Raw genomic sequence first — 21,527 nt, forward strand, 5'->3', positions numbered from 1 at the left:
TAAGTATAAGCACTAATGCACATGACTCTATTAGTGACACCTGTGACAATGCACCACTGGTTGTGGCTGCAAATCTTTAAAAATGATGAAAAGCAGCAATTGTAGTTCTTGTGGCAGCCAACATGACGATCAAGAAACAGAATTTTTGGAGCAAGCTGTTCTTTAATGTTCTTGGAACTGAATCTGTTCTAAACATTCCTCAAAAACATGCACCTGTTCCCTGTGTTTACAATGCTACAACTGTCTCCCTTTTCTCAGTGGCAAAATCATAGACCCCTGAAAATAAATGTCAGTGTAAAAGCACCTTTAAAAAATATTTGTCCTTAGAATAACAGGAGAAAACAGAATCATAAAACACAGGAGGCCATTCAACCCACAGTGACTGTGCCAGCTCTTTGCTACTGCAATCCAAAACTAATCCCACTGTTCTGTTCTTTCTCCAAAGCCCTGTATCTTCCCCTGCTTCAATGTTTATCTACTCTTCCCTTAAAAGGTGTAATGGTGTCTGCCTCAATGACTCCCTGTGGCAAAGTATCCCATGATCTAAAAACATTTTGTATAATAAATTTATCTTGAGTCCTTTGCTTTAAATTAATGTTCCCTCATTGAAGAATCTTTTGTAGTAGTCAGTGAAAACAATGCATCATGACGCTACAGTGCCCCGATTTTAACTCTGAGCATGAGTGCAGCATGGGGGTTTGCAGGGCAAGCATCAAGCTTGCATAGCTGCACTGGCATGAGGCCTGAGCCATTTTAAATCCCAGGCCTCATTTCAATGTTGGAGGTGTGTCTCCTGCCCAAGCTCAGCAGGAATCACTACCTGGCCAACAGGCGGGTGTGAGCAGGATTTCGGGCGACAGGAGGCCATCGCCGGGGATCCGTGGGAATGATCCCCAGCACTAAGGAAAATGAATAGAGGGAAGGAAGCCGAAGGATTCCTAGCCCACAAGGATACATTTTGTTTTAACATTACCTTCCTGGGCCTCTTCTGGCCCTGATCATAGGACCCCAACTTTTGCATAATTATGAAGCCCTCGGCTGCGTATAGTGATTACCTCCAATGCCTCACGAAATCCGGGAGTTAAATTGGTGGCGGGTAGGAGCATGGCGTAAATGAGGAGTAAGTGTTATGCCTCTATTTTACCCCGTACACCACCCTACGCATGCCCCGTTCTTGGTAGTCACCAGGAGTTAAAATCAAGGCTAAAATTATCTTAAAATTACGTACATTTGTGTTCCATTTAACTCTGAAATAAAAATAGAATTTATTTTCTCCATCTGGTTATTTCATATGATCAGTTCCCTTTTGAGTTTGAAAGCTTCTATTTTCAACTTCCCATTATATACTGAAAGTTAACAGTGCTGAGTACCTCGTGATTACTGAATATATTAACTTTCGTGTAGTTTGAAAATTCTGAGGCCCTCTCTGAGTATAAAAAGGACCCTCCTTCAACTTACAGCTTTTCAAGACTACTTTTCAGCTTTTGTGACAAGGAAAATTCAAGGAAATAAGTTCCAACTAAAGAAAGACTCATAAATCACCCTTGAATCATGGAAGAGGCCAACCTGGATTTCCTGGCATATCAGAGCACCAAGGATGCAGTGAAAGGTGAAACTACTATCATTCTGCTGTTATGTCTTGTCTCCCTTCTCAATCAGTCAAAGGTATACATAACCACCAAAATATTACACACAGTATCTTGCAATGGAAGATCTGTTTGAAAGCATTTCAGGGAGTCAGCATTCTAATATTTGTCCTTTTTCTGTCATTCTAGGCCTGGAAAAGCTCTGGTCAGTGCTGCCAGTGGCCCAGAGCAAGGCAGCATCATACAGCATCCAGTGTGTCTCATTAATATTTGCAAGCACCAACATGGCTACTTACATCCCAGAGGATGCAGTTAGTGAACCCGAGGAGATAGCGACGATTGAGGCTGAGTGCAGAGCTGAGGAGGAGTAAGTGCTTGGTAGAGGAGATGCAGGAACCTACTGGACAGTTGGCAATAGGTCTGCCCCCTGTATTTTCTCAAAAACAGCAGTGCGGTGAAATTGACAAACGGTGCCGTGCTCCTGAAAGTGCTGGCTATGCCGACCAATGTTACACTGTTGGATACGTGTGTGGCCAATACATTATCTGACAGTGCTGTGTGAAACTGGAATGAGCTGGAAACATAAATGTTGAGGGCAGTGTTGACACTGACTGCCACTAGCAGTGCCATACCTATGTTGCAAGTTGGCTGTTACCCCAGCCAATTTTACTTTCCATTGAAGTCAACAGAATGTAAAAACGGGTGGGGTGTAAAATGGGAGGCCGATCTGATCCAGTCAGTTGGGTTAGGTTAAAATTATCCTCCCCCACATATATTGTCCACAGTCTGCTGACTCGGTGAACAATAATGAGAATATTTTGTTCAAGACACAAAACAAATAGTTAATGATAGGTGAACATAAAAAAGTGTCTATAAATACATATTTTCATCTGCCAAAATTCCAACACTAAAAACCTTAATAGTAAGCAAATGCATAAGGAAAGAGATGGAAGAAAAGAAACAGAAGGCAAAGTCAGTTCCTTTTTAAGATCTGCCTCAGTGCTTCCCTTGAGTTCACTACATAGCTGACAGCACAATCCTCGGCTGAAAAAACAGGAAATCATATTATGAAGTCTCAATGCGTCTGCAGTAGTTTGACTTGGTAGTGAAGCCCTGACTCAAAATAAGTGAGAGCCCTTTTGCGGCATTAATATACGCCAACGGAAAATTGTGGCATGTTGCCATCGAGCACATGGTAGGCTTAAGGTCTATTAGCAAATTTTCTGCCTCCACTCATACTATGCTTGCCGGTATTGTCAGCGAGCTATATTGTAAACTTTACTCTATAATAATTATTTACAAAATGATTCATGACTGTACACATGGCTATAAATCACAATTTATTCACTTTCTTTGCTCAATGCCTTGTAAAAATCAGCTACAGGATGATTATGAATCCGTGATTGCATAATAACTTGCATGATTTATACATACTAGTCAATTTCCCATGATGTTGCATACAGGAGGGGTAAAATTCACCTTTGGCGGGCGTGCAAAATAGGCGATAGCGGATCAGCCGCTCGTTACACATCCCTTTTGATTTTCCTTCCCATTAAAGATATTGGAAAGGAAAGTCGGGCAGGGTGTATAACGGATGACCAATCCATTACCACCCATTTTGCTCCTTCACTGAAGTTGAATTTCAGTATGTCTCAATAATATTTGCAAGCACCAACATGGCTACTTACATCCCAGAGGATGCAGTTAGTGAGCCCGAGGAGATAGCAACAATTGAGGGTGAGTGCAGAGCTGAGGAGGAGTAAGTGCTTGGTAGAGGAGATGCAGGAACCTACTGGACAGTTGGCAATAGGTCTGCCCCCTGTATTTTCTCAAAAACAGCAGTGCGGTGAAATTGACAAACGGTGTCGTGCTCCTGAAAGTGCTGGCTATGCCGACCAATGTTACACTGTTGGATACGTGTGTGGCCAATACATTATCTGACAGTGCTGTGTGAAACTGGAATGAGCTGGAAACATAAATGTTGAGGGCAGTGTTGACACTGACTGCCACTAGCAGTGCCATACCTATGTCGCAAGTTGGCTGTTACCCCAGCCAATTTTACTTTCCACTGAAGTCAAAAGAAAGTAAAAACGGGCGGGCTGTAAAATGGGAGGCCGATTCCACAGAAAGTCAAAGCAAAATGTAGTCTTCAAGTGAAGTGGGGGTTAGAGGGCAGGGAATAATTGGAACAGGACACGCAGACATATTTCAGTTCCCATTTTAAAGTGATACATTCTGTATTTTTATATAAAGTTAAGATTGCTATCTTATCTTCAGTTCAGATGATGGTAATAAGAGATGATGGTCATGGGACTGTTACCCACCCAACAATTCACTGCTTTTCATCATGCATGATGTTCACTTAACTTCCTGTCTAGTAGCTCATCCATCACCATTTATTCTTAACTTGTCATTGGTTACAATGTATATAGAGTGTTATCTAAAAGGAATAAATTGTATAAGGAATTAAATTATGGAACAGGATTTCTGTGTGTCATTCTGTAAATTATAATTAATATTTTATTTAAAAGTTGTATATTATATGGCTGGCAATTGCTTTGGAGCTTCTCCCACTTTGCCACTATTACTTAGCCGGAAGCTCATTTACGTACATAAACAGGGTTTCCACTGCACTTCTGGTGAAGTTACGGCAGCAGAGCAGGAGCAGCTCTAAGGAAATTCCCAGACTCTAAATTTTGCATATAAGCGTTGGCTGGATTCATATTAGATTAGCCATCATTTTGATGTGATCTAATTTATTCTTGCAGTAGAATGGTGGACCTAGAGATTTACATATATGGCAAGGCTTATTTATCTTAGACTAGCTGATTTTCACATTCCCTTTATGCGTTCTCTGTGCAAGCTGTCACTTTTTCTTATTACTGATTTCGGCTGTGAGAACTGAACTCAATCTCACAAGCCACGTCTAAGATCATGATCTAATGTGGAAAGGTGTGTTTCCTGTGCAAACATGTATAATCTAGCTACTTTCCTGCAATTCTGATCATGTGAAACCTGTCTGATTGGGAAATAATAATAATCAAAAAGTACAACATCCCAATAAATCTGCCTTAGTTCTAGTAAGATCTTGGAAACTCAGTAGATATAACAAAACTTTTCCCGCTCTTATGGCAACCCCTCCACGTTCAATTGCATTTTATGCACCTGAGCCCCAAAATTCCGTGCAGTGAGTTTGCCCGATTTGTGGCGACGAATCAGGAGTTGCACCTGCTGATGCTCTACACAGCTGAATCCACCAAATTTCCTGGGTTATCTTATTTGTATATCCATTGGAGGATCTCCAGACCAACTCCTGGGAAATTAGAGTGCAGCCTTTAAAAAAGCCAGGCTTGGCTGTGAGGTTGTAGCGACAGGTTGAGGCAGCAGCAGGTATGTTTGGATCATTTAGTTCACTGTCAGGTAGCTGCACTTGATGGTTCATTTGTATTTTTGTCCCACTTTTCTAGAATGTCTACCAATGGACCATCTGGTCTAAACATCTGTAAAAGGCGACAAGGGCATGTATAGGAGGAACAAAAGAGATCACAATTTCAGTAAGACTAACCTGCAAACCCTCCTTGAGGAGATAGAACAGAGGAGAGATAGAATGGTGGGTCAGCATGTGTGGAAACTTCCAAAAAAGTGTCTCGGACCATGCAAAGGGAGGCAACACTGGCACTGAGTGCCAACTCTCTCACCCCCAGAACTGCTTACCAACGGTGCAAGAAATTCACTGACCTGACCAGGGCAGGCAAGGTAACATATTGCTACACTCCCTTTTCTTTCTTGAGCACCCTGGGCACCAGTACACTCTTCACCCTCAAAAATTAGGAACTGTACAACAACCCTTTACGCTGCACTCTGGTTAACGGTGGCAGTAACTAGGGATTCTACAGTATATGTAATCATCTTCCCTTACAGCATTTACTTGGATGCACAACCTTCAAATCTGTTCCTTCATTTTAACAGGGTGATACCATGAGTTCTTTTACATCAGCTGTCCAACGCCACTTGGGAGACAGTCTTTAATTGCAACCCTTTACATGATTCAGTCAATCTTGTTGCAGGAGAAATTTGCTCACAATGCCACGAGAGGAAGGGCACCGGATATCAAGGAGCTTACTTCCTATAAGGTGGCTGTGTGCTTCTTCAAAGAAATGCCATGACAACTGTGTAGGTGTTCAGTCACTAACCTCCAGACCAGGTTCGTGGCTATACACCTACACAGTTGCCATGGATATAAGACAACTGACAGATACGAGTCTCGAGTCCACAACCCTCATCTGCAGCAACATCACAGAAGCTTTTTCTTCAGTGATCTCTGCATGGAGTTTCAGAGCAAGGAATGCATCTTGTGTTCAAGCCATCAGCTGACATGATTTTCTTCCTTGAAGAATTCATGGAGGCCTGAATTTTGAAACAAGGTATCATGACAACTTCCAAAAAATCTTGCGTTGATGTGCAGGCTCCTTTGCATGATGTCAGACACAATCTGTACATGCAGTAGTAGAAGCCTTTTCTGTTGTGGAAGTTAAGGGTACTGACTGTAAGAGCTCACAAAGCAATGTAGGTGCCACCTATTGCACCCCGTTCCTTGGGAAATTCAGCAAACCATTACAACTGGATGGCCCTATCTCGCTGCTGCTTTTCTGTGATGCTGAAGTCAATGATGTCCCTGGCTCTCCTGTAAAATGCGTCAGTCACCTGATAAAAACATGCCCTTACTGCATCCTCATATTACAGAGATTCTCTGTGGTTACCTGAAATGACCCAGTGCCATAAAAGTTGTGTGTGGTCATCACCTTCATAGCTATAGATAGAGCAATGTGGATAGATGATTGCGGCAGTAGGTGGCAGATCTTCCCAGTGCTTCTTTGATGAAGTGCACTCTTCTAATACACGTCTGGGTTTTTAATCTAGTTTTTCGCCTCTCTCAGGAGATTACATGGCTCTGGGTGGGTGGGGAGTGTATTATTATGTTGCATAAGGCACCACAACAATGTGGGATAGGCTTTTTAAAAAATTCGTTCATGGGATGAGGGCGTAACTGGCAAGGCCAGCATTTAATGTCCATCCCTAATTGCCCTTGAGAAGGTGGTGGTGAGCCGCCTTCTTGAACCTCTGCAGTCCGTGTGGTGAAGGTTCCCCCACACTGCTGTTAGGTAGGGAGTTTCAGGATTTTGACCCAGCGATGATGAAGGAACGGCGATATATTTCCAAGTTAGGATGGTGTGTGACTTGGAGGGGAACGTGCTGGTGGTGTTGTTCTCATGTGCCTGCTGCCCTTGTCCTTCCAGATGGTAGAGGTTGCGGGCTTGGGGGGTGCTGTCGAAGAAACCTTGGCGAGTTGCTGCTGTGCATCCTGTGGATGGTACACACTGCAGCCCCGCTGCGCCAGTGGTGAAGGGAGTGAATGTTTATGGTGGTGGATGGGGTGCCAATCAAACGGGCTGCTTTGTCCTGGATGGTGTTGAGCTTCTCGAGTGTTGTTGGAGCTGCACTCATCCAGGCAAGTGTCTTGTGCCTTGTAGATGGTGGAAAGGCTTTGGGGAGTCAGGAGGTGAGTCACTCGCCACAGAATACCCAGCCTCTGACCTGCTCTTGTAGCCACAGTATTTATGTGGTTGGTCCAGTTAAGTTTCTGGTCAATGGTGACCTCCAGGATGTGGATGGTGGGGGATTCAGCAATGGTAATGCTGTTGAATGCCAAGGGGAGGCGGTTAGACTCTTCCTTGTTGGAGATGGTCATTGCCTGGCACTTGTCTGGCGCGAATGTTACTTGCCACTTATCAGCCCAAGCCTGGATGTTGTCCAGATCTTGCTGCATGCAGGCACGGACTTCTTCATTATCTGAGGGGTGGCGAATGGAACCAGCTGGATGGACAAGTAGGCAGTTCCTATCTGTCATTTTCGTATGTATGTTCAGATGTATCTCCTCACCAAGGTCTTCATAGGACCTGTGTTGCCTGTAGGTACGCCCATGGGGAATGCCACACTGGCTCTTGAGAAACTCTTACTGTGGGGGGTAAAATCTCCCAGTGGTCTCACACTCCCAACAGGCAGTCAGAAGCAGGTTGAAGGTTCCTGCACTCCTTTTACCGTTATCCATCTTGTGGATAATTCTGACCAAGTATTATTTCTTCCTAGCTCTCAACTGTTCCAATTTCAGTGTTAACGCAAGCCCTAAATTTTGGAATTTCAAATTCTATGTCCCTCTGTACTTTAATTTCAATCCCGCTGATAGGTATCAATGCATTTAACTGTATCCTGGTCATCTCATTAATTTTGTATATAAAAAGTAGGTGGGGGAAAATTTGTTTGAGCCCAAAAACGGACGCCTAATGGGTGACCCCAGGCAGCTTGCTGCGGAAGCGGCCTCGGAGAGTGGGCCACTACGTCGATGGGAGCGACCAGGAGAGGTGTGATCGGGAGAGGGAGGCAACCAGAAGGGGGCAATCAGGAGGGAGGGTAGCGGTGGCTGGGTAAGGGGGGAGGGTAGTCGCGCCGATCCGGGGGGGGGGCGGGGTTTGAGGTCGCAATCATGATCTGAACGGTGGCTGGTAGTGGCCCGCAGTTTTAATGTGGGGTCGGGAGGAGTACTCCTGCTCCTCCAGGCTCCACATCTTTCCAAATGTATTTTTTTTTTACAACTTATCTTTTTGGAGGCAGCCTGCAATGGTCTCATGTAGACCTGATTTTCCTGAATGCAGCCAGAGCTGAGGAGGCCTCAAACAGGTGCTGGGCCCCTTATTTGCATACGCAAAGAAATTAACATCCGTTTCATACGCGGGCCATAGATGTCTATTTTTTTGTCTATACCAATCTGGCGGGCAGCGCACTTCTGGCTCATAATGAGCGTGTGGTTCTTGCCCACCATATGGGAGGCTTAGGTGCCCATTTAGCACCTGAAAAATGGGCACAGCATCATCTGCACACACAGCAAGATCATGCCACATGAGGCATCAGATGCCAACCATTCCTGCCTTTCTGGGCCAATGACTGGGGCGGGGGGGGGAGGTTTTGAAGGCAATTGATTAGAATCTCCCCCTGCATGGTCCCAATGTTTCAGGTAGTGGCCAGGTTTTGAAATATATTCTCATTGTTAAGTATAGGCAAGGACACAATCATCTCCAAGAGAAAACTATTAACTATTCTTAACTACTTTCCTGATCTTTGCTAGACTGTGTATTGATTCTAGATATATATTCTTTGGCAGGTGTTCCCAGGTGATTTATGTTTCTTGCACTCACATGTTTTGTTTCCCTGACCCCTTGGTTCAGATAATCATAAAATTCACCAATATCACCCATGATCACTTAGGGTGCTGATTTCAGACCCCAGTTGGTGGTGAAATTCTTTTGCTTCTACCTCATACCCTCAGAAACAAAAATAGATTTGAAATAAAACGATGAGTTATTATTGACTGCTCACCACAGTTCTTTAAGAAGAACAAGGGCAAAAGTCTTAACTGGGTTGCCTGCCCATTCTATCAGCCAGAAAAGCTGAGAGGCACAGGGAGAAAAAAAATACCTTTCAGATGTTGGATCCTGGCAATTCAGAGGATACTTCAGTTCAATTACATCTCCATTCTTCTCTCGTAGGAGACCTTGCTGCTCTGTGTAATACTGAACCAATTCTGCCAATGTTGCAAACTTTTCTCCTCCATACAGGTCATAATAGTCTCCTGTATTCTGGATCTTGATATGCGTCACTTCTTCATTTCGCCTGAGGAATGAAAAGTAGATAAATACAGAGGAAAACAAAATAAAACTACAACTGAGAAAACAAGTACAATCCATTTAATAAGCAGTAAACTACTTATTGGATTAATAAGGTCATTCAACACCTTATCAGGTCAATACTGTAAAATTGCCAAAATTAATTTCAAAATGTATTGGTCCATCTTAAAAGGGGTTCATGTTGTATATGGAATAGTCATGAAGATGAACACATCATAAAGTTTTCTTAATCACTGAGCTTCTAGTTTAGATTGCTTACTGCAACCTAAATTCCCATAGTTCAGCTTTGTTGTGTCTATTAAACAAATATAGAAGTAGGACTGTGTATTTTGTACAAAGAGCATTTTTCTGCAAATTCTCTGAAGTTCCATGAAGTTCGAGGTACCCAATATCTTTTAGAGACTATAGAACACTTCTATGGAATATATCAGGTTTCCCTGACTAGGTAGAGTTTTGAAGACTGAAAAAATGCCTTTTGTGCAAAATGTACAGCTGTGCGTATAAGTGGCAATCATTATTCTATGAGGAACATGCAAAGGGTTAAGGCACTATTGTATATTAGGTGGTGTAATAATAAGATGGAGCCGGAAATAATGACTACATGAAATCTCAGTGACCAACATAAAACATTTTTTTCAGGAGCATCCTGTAAAGCATTTATAAAATCACTGTGTGAATAGGTCATATTTGAATATGTTAGAGTAAAAATGGATACTCAAAAGAGTATAAATTTTGTGCAGGTGATATTGTGATGCAGGCAATCATATTAAAAGTATTTTTTTTAAGATAGTTGCTCCTAAATAGAACAAGCAAATAATTCACTTGTGTTGAGAAGTGCTCAGGTACAACTCTTTAAAGTGTCTGAACTCAGTGAAAATGAGTTCATTGGCTGGTTTGCCAAAACCATGTCAAGCCATCTCTGTATAAGAAAAAGAACACAGCACCAGTTTCATACTTCTGCAACCAGCACATTTTAATGAAAGTATAGAAAGAAGGCCAATCATGGTTGCTCATTCAATGCTCATTCTGGATGACCAATTCAAACGTCTGAAGATCCCTACTTTCATCATCATGCTCCCTAATTATGTCTTGACGATTGACTTTTGCTTTTCAGAATCAAAACCAACAGACTTGTAGTCAAACTAATACAAATTATGTTTTACAGTACAAAAGCAGACTGGCCATATGCTGAATACAATCTCTAAATACTTTCGAACCTGAGGCCCGGTAACGTTCCACAGTAAGAGCTCAGAACCCCATCATATCACGTTACATCATCTGGTGTCTCAAATGAAGTGGTAAACAGGGCAAATATTTAACTCAAGATCGGATCATCATATTTGTGGTTGTGTCATTTCTTTTCAAATCCAACAACTCGCCCCCACACGTCCTCTGTGTGTCTCGTATTCTAGGGCTCAGCTTTCTTCAGAACATCTTTTGGTCACTAAGACATGTGCTTCACAAATCTACGTTAGGTTTCTCATACTCAAACATTACTTGAGTATACTTATTTAACAGCACTGCCTCAATTTAACTGCCTTTCTGAAGTTATGCACTTCTGCAAATAATTACAACAATTAGGTAATTTTACAAATTCACTTTCCCATAGAATCAGGGAGGAGCTTTGCCTGCTGGGGGCACATATTGGAAATTCAGGCATGTGTTTCCACGATATTCCATCCATTGGGATATGAACCCATGGGGAATATATGCCTGAATTCCCGATTTGTACTCCCGGCATGCAAAGCTCTGTGTTGGCAGCACACATTCGTAAAACAATCCCTATAGTTAAACTGATGAAATTATAGGGATTGCACTGGAAATTTTGGCCGTCATTTACTTTGTTTAGAATACTGAAATGAAATATTTTCTGATCTAATGAAACTGACAGTATTCATTCACTACTCATTACCTATGAAACAATTTGTTTTTGATAAAAACAGCACTACTGTAGAGGAAAAAGGTAATTTAACCTAAACTTTTTTAAAATCAATTTTGTATTAACCATTTTCAGGGTAAAAATAAAAAGGGGGCTTTTTTTTTTTTACAGATCTTGTCTAATTACAAAAATTGCAAACACTCCAGAGAAGCTTGAAGATGGCCGGATATGCTCAGCGTTATTTGTTCTTGAATCTACAGCAGCACTTTTTGAATTTTATTTCAAATTCTAGGGTCTTGCATTCAAACTTATTTTTTCATTTTTTTTTAAATTGGAAAAAAGAACTTTCACTTCATTTTCTTTCCCAGTTAACTGCTGTACATTTTTCAACTGGAATTAATTTAGGTATCCAATTAGAGCTTTTCTGATTGAATTACACATCATCTAAACAGAAACAAGCAACTCTTGCTTCCCTTTTTGTGCTTTTAATGCCCATTGTCAGTGTCAGATTTGCATAATTAAGAGACCTACCACATGAAATGGACGGGTGCTCCAGCCGCCCGAGGGAAGGCCCCCTTCAAAATGGCAGTGGCTGACGCGTCGGCATTAATGGGGCAGTAAGTTTACTGACTTCATTTTGAGACCTTTACTGCCCCATTAATGTCAATTTCAGCCATTAAAATCTGCCCGACAAAGCCTAATCATGGAACTAAACTCTGAGCAGCCACTATGTACACACCAAAAAATGTACAGTTTAAAAGGAACTTACCAAAGTCTGGTTTGATGTGTTTTAAAATATGTCAATTTTATGACCTGCAGAGAGACCCTCAAAAGCACCTAGCCCAAGGAAAGCATGCTACTAACTCTGTTCTTAACCAGTAGCATGTTTTCTCAGAATCAGATAGTTCTCAAGCCAGTTCAAAGTTGTGCCCCAATTGTTTATAATGTAGTCACTCTGGAATACATGGGGCAGCTTCCCATTGGTGATGTTATTAAGCAGCCTAGTGTAGAGGGAAAATTACTCCTCCTAAATTTTCCTTTGTCTTTAATGCGAAACCAACTTTTAATAATGATCTGCATCATGTATTGTTCCCTCAGTAATGTTATATCAGTAAATGGTATTACTCACCATACCATTACTTTTGTAGAAGTAAGGCACAGGCATTTTAGAAGTATTGAAATACAAACCGAATAATCATTTTTAGGGGGTGCCCCATTATCAGACATCATTTCATGCTTTAATTTTGTTTTCCTAATGAGTAATTAGTGCTGCCTTTTGTATTATAGCATCATTTCAAGATGTGTAATACCTTGGGCTTCTGATATTATGGAATCCATCCTATTCATATTGCAGAGTGTATTCCACAGCATTTGCAGCAACAAACAATCAACAGTACATGCACAAGCTTGAGTATAGGTCCTTGTTTAAAAGTCATTATTTGAAACTTTATTTTCTGGCTGCCAGACTTTGACACTGGCTTGTATTATTGACCTGAAAAATTGGTGGCTGGTGATCTACACTGCTAGCTCTGTGCTTCCTCTGGAGTCGTCGGGGAAATCCACTCCTTTAGGTGGTTTGGTGCTTCTGGAGGCTGCATCATCTCATTTACCTAACAGTACTTCTACCAAAATCAGGGCTTTGGCATCTGAAACACTTAAAGTTAAATATGCAATGAATCTAGAGAGGTTGCATTTGCAGAAATGTCTGTCCCGAGAATGGCATATAGGGCTGAACAATATAGGAGAAAAGTTCATTTACTGGACCAAACCTAGTACATTACAGATTAGTTTAGGGCATTAAACACACTACGGAATATGATTTAAGATCAAATCAGGGCAACCCTAATAGATATTCAAATACCACTTTAAAGATAAATTTATCAGGATTATTTTTTAAATAAAACAAATAAAGCAATGGGAAAGAATTATGATCAACAATCTCTTTTAGTTTTTCTCAATCCATTTCAATGATTACTGATAATTGATGTTGAATTGTCTCCAGGTTGACGATACTCTCTACTAACGATAATTCAGCACTTTAACACTTGGCTCAGTAATATCCCTAAAAACAATGCCAGTACTCACTGTTTAGCATGAGGAATTCTGCCCCTGGTGGTCATGTAGTAGTCTTTATTTTGGATTTTAATGGCCCAGAATTTCTGGGAAAATAATGGCGAGTGCACGGCGAGCGCCTCGGCCGCCTAAGAAAAGGGCCCAGTAAAGATGACAGCGGGCAGCAATCAAGTGGAAACAGGGCAGTAACTCTTAGCACAGATAATTTAATTGCACACCCACCCTGTTCCCACCGGACAGCGTGGTTTAAAATTCCTTCAGGCCATTCAGCACATGAAGACTTGCCAGTGTTTCTCTCTTCATGAGCCATCTAGTCTAATCCAATTCACTTCTTTGTTCACCATACTATCACATTCAAACCACCCTGTGTAAAGAAATTCTTTCTAACTTCCTCTTTAATTCTTTGTGATTATCTTAAATTTGTGCCCTCTTGTTTCATCTCAATGACCAGTGGAAACAATCACTATTTATATTATCATAACCCTTCATAATCTTGACAATCTTTATCAGTTTATCACCAGTGAAAAAAGCTCCAACTTCTCAAGTCTCTCTTCATTACTGTAACTCCTAATCCTTGGTAACAACCTAGTGAATCTACAGTGCATCTTTCCCATTACTTTTATATCCTTCTTATAACAGGGTGCCTAAAACTGTACACAATACTCCAGAAGTGACCTAACTAAGATTTTGTATGAGTCCAACAGTATCTTCTTACAAATGAAAAAATCTTTTACTCATCTGTCATTTGTTTACAATATCAGTTTAGTAAATTAATTTTGCATTAACATTAACATAGAGGAAAATATACCCCATGAGCTACTGTAAACATTTATACATGTTTTGTCCCAACTTCTAGAAATCTCCTTTATACCATGGTATCTACATGCCCGAAACACAGCTGCATATTTCAATATGGTTGCCAAGGCATCCAAATATTTACCTTAAATATATCCTATAGTCCAAACAGATTATAAACATGAAAGAAAACTGGCAGTACACAACGTGCATGTATTAGTATTTGTACTGCAGAGGTTCCTCAGCAAAACATTCTTTGACACACTGCAGCTTATGAAAGAAAATTACTGCACATGACTCCCTTTTGAACAGAGAAACCACATAATGATACCTTCTCCTTAAGACACTCTTGATTAAAACATTTTTATATGGATGCCAAATAGAGCCTTATAGATATTGTCCAGTCCAGCATAGCTTCTGATATAATGGAGGATAAATTGGTTTGGGTGCGAACCGAGTGGCAAGCACGCTGCACATGCCAGAAGAGGCCGGCTCGAGGACCACCCGAAATTGTTTCTCGTGTCTCATCTCAATATTCTGGGTGAGCTTCCGGCGTCTCTCGTGCCTCCAGAGAAAGCTCGCCACTCTGGTCCCCTTCAATTTTGGGCTGCTTGCCTCACCTACAGTAGTGCTAAGGAGCTGGGAGGTGCAGGAGTTAAGGGAAGTATTTTTAAAAATCTTACCTTTTTGGTGGTGGTCTCCAGTGGTCCCTGATCGCTGATTAGGCCGCATGTACACCAGGTAGTCCTGAGCGCTCCAGGGCAAAAGCTCAGGGCAAATTCATTTCTGGGATAGGTCCTAAAACAGGTGTTAGGCCCCTTATTAGCATATTCAAGGAGCCAAACGCCTTTACAGCGCTCGTCCCAATATGGTGTCAGACATGTTTCCAATGCTGTTTGGGCAAGGGAGTTTGGCCCCCTAAATTGGACCTGTGCCCCCGTTTTCCACCCGTAAAATGAGTGTAACAAGATCCAATTTCACCCCCAATGTGTTGTTTGTGGCTCCATCACCAACGACAAAAAAAGATATAATACGCCCTCTTTGTAACATGACCTTTGCTAAAACCCACAAACTGTGTAAGCTGTACAAACAACTTGTGTAGGCTGTATGTCAATTAAATTAAACAAAATTGCTTATTGGTCTTGATAAACGTATATTCAAAATAATCTTCACAACATTCAGTTTTATTAGGCTTATGATCTGAAAACCTCACTACTATCGGATGAAGAACTGATACAAGAAAACAACTTTCACTAATCCCCACTAGGCGATAGTCTGTTACCTGTTGGCATCATGAACAACAAGCTTATTTAAGTTTTTTCCTTTTTAAAAACAATAATTTTCGCTCAAGGATACAATAAACATGTTGACCTTAGTATGGAGGCATTAACTGGTAAATGCTTCATAACACATGGGTTTAACCATCATAGTCCTCAGTTGCTGTTATTAATTTTGCATTATTAACATGCTTTCCACGATTTTAAGTAAATTTAGTGAAGCGGGATAAGAGAAAAAACAAGTAACTGTCATCAATTTCAATAACTATCTTAAAATCTGAATTTGAATCAGAGAGCAAAGAGTGGAAATTTTGAACACATACTGAATAGATTCAATTCTATTAGTTTTATATTATATATAAACCAACAAAGCACTATTTTTAAAAAAATTGCAGTTGTGCATTAGCTTTAAGTATTCTGTACTTATCTTTAAATACAAAAATATATCTGCATGATGTATTTAACTAAAATAATTTCAAATTAAAATGGATCTGGCAAGTTGGTAGAAATATGTTTCAATTGTATTCAATTCTAACTTAATGCAATCTATTTTTTAGGATATAGTCTCCAATTGATCAGTAAAAATATTTACTGATCAATTGGAGACTATATCAACTGAGGAATCTTATTTATCACAAATTATACAAAATGTAATTTTTTTTTGCTTTTTAAATTGTGTTTGTCATTTACACATTTCCGCCACCCACTCATGAAGTTGAGCTACAAGAGGTGGTAGGAACAAAAAGACAGATATCTTCATCAGCATTTCCTTCTTTAATAGTAAAAGAAAAATAAATACTGAAGCAAGGAGATTTTTTTAAGCAATAAAGTGACTACAGGACAATGCAGAATAGTAGAAAATGGGTTTGAACTCACAATTTCCCTAATGGTGATTTTTCCATTTTCAGCTGTATCACCACAGGGAGATGCCAAATGAAACCCAGGCATTAAACCCGCAAGAAGTTTGGGGAAAAACAATCAGTCACCCAGTCTTATATATCTCTGAGCACAACAGCTTTTCAGCAGTGATGGTAGCGCCAGGTTTCTGACCAATCATGTCAATCACAAAAGGTGCATGGCTCAGATAGATCTGAATAAGGAGAGGGGAAATTTTAACATTTTTAAAAAAGGAGTAAAATTTGTGAGTACAAAGTTATTAAAAGAGAATATCTGACTTTCCGGGTCGTTTATATTATTTATGCTGATTATTTGTGGTATTAAATGAATCAGATGATATCTGTTTCATTTAATCCCATAAATAGGTCAAAATTGTCATGAACCTTGGTATATGATTAAAATTAATCTCTCAACGTTATTCTCCGGTCTAATAATTAAGAGGATCGCAACAGCTGGAGATTGTTGTTTTCAGATAATACATAAAAATATATTTTTTCTTCTTTCACTTTCCACCAATTTCTCCCCTTCTTCCATATCTGAAACCACTGACCCCTTGCAGTGTATGATTGCATAGACACCAGTTGCTTTTTGATGCTTTGCCCAAATGGCCATTCTTCGTATATGAGCCTATACTGAGAGCGTCAGCAGGACAAGCAATCGCAGGTAGCATCACAGACGAGCCCAACCTTGTCCTAATTTCCAGCAGGAGTTCCTGCACAGCAATCAGGAGTAGGAATACAGAACAATTTCCCCTCCGTATTCCAGTAGCATCTCTACAATCACCTTAGTTGAGATCAGCTAATTCAGCACTGACTGTGGCTTTCCCAGTCAGTATGATTCAGTCCGTCATTAATAATATGCTGAGCTATTAGAAGAACTGGGGGAGGGGATGGAGGGGAGTGGAAGGGGAGAGGGAGGAGGCGGAGGGAGCAGCCAGCAGCAGCTTACATTCTTTTAATGTGGGGCCTGATGGAGCATTCCTGCTCCTTTCAGCTCCACATTCAGGAAAGTATATTTTATTCTCTAATACAAGTGAAGGGATAATGCTGAGTTTTCCTATGGCTTAAGTTACAACGCCCGGATAACTACTTGTTTTCTGCCAGGACTTTGGCGGAAGAACAATGGGAATCCCGGATAAATGTGTAAACGGGGTTTCTGTTGAATTTCCGGTGGCCGACTACAAGAACTGCCCTGTAAAATGGTATCTTTGTAGGATGAGGAAATTTCCGGCATTCATGTTAGGGGCTGATCATTGAGGCTGTTCTTGAGTTTTCAGCTTTTTCACATTTTCAAGGTTGGCATGTATGATTACAGAAAATAATGATAATGGACAGCAATCTTATAGTCAGTTTACAAATATAGGTAGGGTTTGCTTTCCATTTGTGAAGTTCCTAAGAGAATGCTGCAATTATATAAAACCATTGAAAAAAGCATTGCTATTGTTAATACATGTGCATAAAAAGTGAGCATGCTCACCTAAGTTTCAATGCGTGATCTAGCTGTCTTCTCACATCTTAGTGGTTGCAATATCTTTAAAATTAGAATTGGTAACCTCGCTACGCTGCTGCTTGAACATCCACATACTACATGGTTTTCAAGCCTAGATAAGGTCATTTTTTCTAAATATATATATATATATATATATATATATACAGAACCATAGAAAAGATACAGCATAGAAGGGGGCCATTTGGCCCACCGTGTCTGCGCCGGTTCGAAGAACAACCAGGTGCCCATTCTAATCCCACCGGTCCGTAGCCTTGCAGCTTACAGCACTTTAGGTGCAGGTCCAGGTACTTTTTAAAAGAGTTGAGGGTCCCTGCCTCCACCACCAATTCGGGCAGCGAATTCCATACACCCACCACCCTCTGGGTAAAAAAGTTTTCCTCATGTCCCCTCTAATCCTTCCGCCAATCAGCTTAAATCTATGTCCTCTAGTTCTTGAACTCTCCGCTAGGGGAAACGGGTACTTCCTGTCTACTCTATCTAGGCCCCTCATAATTTTGTGCACCTCAATCAAGTCTTCCCTCAGTCTCCTCTGCTCCAAGGAAAACAACCCCAGCCTATCCAATCTCTCCTCATAGCTGCAATTTTCAAGCCCTGGCAACATTCTTGTAAATCTTCTCTGCACTCTCTCCAGAGCAATTATGTCCTTTCTGTAATGTGGTGACCAGAACCGCGCACAATACTCCAGTTGTGGCCTTACCAGCGTTTTATACAGTTCCATCATTACATCCCTGCTTTTGTATTCTATACCTCAGCTAATAATGGAGAGCATTCCGTATGCCTTCTTCACAACCTTATCTACCTGTACTGCTACCTTCAAGGACCTGTGCACATGCACTCCAAGGTCTCTCATTTCCTCTACCCCTCTTAATATAAGAACATAAGAACATAAGAAATTGGAGCAGGAGTAGGCCAATCGGCCCCTCGAGCCTGCTCCGCCATTCAATAAGATCATGGCTGATCTGATCCCAACCACAAATCGAAAGAACACAAGAAGTCGGAGCAGGACCCGGCCACATAGCCCCTGGGCCCTCTCCGCCACCCACAGGGCATTGACCTATCCGAACTCAGCTTCATGTCCAATTTCCTGCCTGCTCCCCATAACCCCTAATTCCCTTTACTTCTAGGAAACTGTCTATTTCTGTTTTAAATTTATCTAATGATGTAGCTTCCACAGCTTCCTGGGGCAGCAAATTCCACAGACCTACCACCCTCTGAGTGAAGAAGTTTCTCCTCATCTCAGTTTTGAAAGAGCAGCCCCTTATTCTAAGATTATGCCCCCTAGTTCTAGTTTCACCCATCTTTGGGAACATCCTTACTGCATCCACCCGATCAAGACCCTTCACAATTTTATATGTTTCAATAAGATCGCCTCTCATTCTTCTGAACTCCAATGAGTAGAGTCCCAATCTACTCAACCTCTCCTCATATGTCCGCCCCCTCATCCCCGGGATTAACCGAGTGAACCTTCTTTGTACTGCCTCGAGAGCAAGTATGTCTTTTCTTAAGTATGGAGACCAAAACTGTATGCAGTATTCCAGGTGCGGTCTCACCAATACCTTATATAACTGCAGCAATACCTCCTTGTTTTTATATTCTATCCCCCTAGCAATAAAAGCCAACATTCCGTTGGCTTTCTTGATCACCTGCTGCACCTGCATACCAACTTTTTGATTTTCTTGCACTAGGACCCCCAGATCCCTTTGTACTGCAGTACTTTCCAGTCTCTCGCCATTAAGAAAATAACTTGCTCTCTGATTTTTCCTGCCAAAGTGCATAACCTCACATTTTCCAATATTATATTGCATCTGCCAAATCTCCGCCCACTCACCCAGCCTGTCTATATCCCCTTGCAGGTTTTTTATGTCCTCCTCACTCTCTACTTTCCCTCCCATCTTTGTATCATCTGCAAATTTTGATATGTTGCACTCGGTCCCCTCCTCCAAATCGTTAATATAGATTGTAAAGAGTTGGGGACCCAGCACCGACCCCTGTGGAACACCACTGGTTACTGGTTGCCAGTCCGAAAATGAACCATTTATCCCAACTCTCTGCTTCCTGTTCGATAACCAATCCTCCACCCATGCCAGAATATTACCCCCAATCCCGTGATTTTTTATCTTAAGTAATAATCTTTTATGTGGCACCTTGTCGAATGCCTTCTGGAAGTCTAAATACACTATGTCCACTGGTTCCCCTTTATCCACCCTATACGTTATATCCTCGAAGAACTCAAGCAAATTTGTCAGACATGACTTCCCCTTCATAAAGCCATGCTGACTTTGTCCTATTAAATTATGCTTATCTAAATGTTCCGTTACTGTCTCCTTAATAATAGACTCCAAAATTTTACCCACCACAGATGTTAAGCTAACTGGCCTATAATTTCCAGCCTTCTGCCTACTACCCTTTTTAAATAACGGTGTTACATTAGCAGTTTTCCAATCTGCCGGGACCTCTCCTGAGTCCAGGGAATTTTGGAAAACTATCACCAAAGCATCCACAATCCCTACTGCCACTTCCCTCAAGACCCTAGGATGGAAGCCATCAGGTCCAGGGGATTTATCCGCCTTGAGTCCCATTATTTTACTGAGTACCATCTCCTGAGTGATTTTAATCATATTTAGCTCCTCCCCCCCGAGAGTCCCCTGTTTGTCCAGTGTTGGGATATTCTTAGTGTCCTCTACTGTAAAGACTGAAACAAAATATTTGTTCAGCATTTTTGCCATCTCCATGTTTCCCACCATTAATTTCCCGGTCTCATCCTCTAAGGGACCTATGTTTGCCTTAGCCACCCTTTTTCTTTTTATATAACTATAGAAACTCTTGCTATCTGTTTTTATATTTTTTGCTAATTTCTTTTCATAATCTAACTTCCCTTTCTTAATCAATCCTTTAGTTACTTTTTGCTGTCTTTTGAAGAATTCCCAATCTTCTATCCTCCCACTAAGTTTGGCTACCTTATATGTCCTTGTTTTTAGTCGGATACTATCCTTGATTTCTTTACTTAGCCACGGATGGCTGTCATTTCTTTTACACCCTTTTTTCCTCAGTGGAATATATTTATTTTGAAAGTTGTAAAATAACTCCCTAAATGAACACCACTGCTCATGTACCGTCTTACCCTTTAATCTATTTTCCCAGTCCACTTTAATCAATTCCGCTCTCATACCATCATAGTCTCCTTTATTCAAGCTCAGTACGCTTGTTTGAGAATCAACCTTCTCACCCTCTAATTGGATATGGAATTCAACCATGTTGTGGTCGCTCGTTCCAAGGGGATCCTTAACTAGGACATTATTAATTAATCCTGACTCATTACACATATTCCCGTTTACTGCGTATTCCCTTTTACTGTTTGCCCTCCCGAAGTGCATTACCTCACACTTCTCCGGGTTGAACTCCATTTGCCACTTTTCCGCCCACTCCACCAATCCATTCTTGGAGTCTACAGCTATCCTCTTCACTATCAACTACATGGCCAAATTTTGTGTCATCTGCAAACTTGCCAATCATGCCCCCTACATTCAAGTCCAACTCATTAATATATACCACAAACAGCAAGGGACCCAACACTGAGCCCTGTGGCACACCACTGGAAACGGATTTCCATAATTCTGTATTTCGGATACAAAATTGGATTGACGACAGAAGACAGAGGGTGGTTGTAGAGGGTTGTTTTTCAAACTGGAGGCCTGTGACCAGCGGTGTGCCTCAGGGATCGGTGCTGGGTCTGCTGTTATTTGTTATTTATATTAATGATTTGGATGAGAAT

At 41.2% G+C, this 21,527-nt stretch overlaps 1 protein-coding gene across 3 annotated transcripts in view; it reads right to left on the bottom strand.

Annotated features, from left to right (window-relative positions):
- Positions 1 to 21,527, bottom strand: part of ptpn11b (protein tyrosine phosphatase non-receptor type 11b) — a 156,001-nt gene that overhangs the window by 32,374 nt on the left and 102,100 nt on the right. For all 3 annotated transcript variants that reach the window (XM_067970300.1, XM_067970299.1, XM_067970301.1), the window contains exon 3: positions 9,117 to 9,311. In XM_067970300.1, the coding sequence (XP_067826401.1) occupies positions 9,117 to 9,311 (195 nt within the window). The remainder of the gene's footprint in view (positions 1 to 9,116; positions 9,312 to 21,527) is intronic.

The sequence above is a fragment of the Heptranchias perlo genome, chromosome 32, assembly GCF_035084215.1.
Source record: "Heptranchias perlo isolate sHepPer1 chromosome 32, sHepPer1.hap1, whole genome shotgun sequence".
Taxonomy (NCBI): Eukaryota; Metazoa; Chordata; class Chondrichthyes; order Hexanchiformes; family Hexanchidae; genus Heptranchias; species Heptranchias perlo.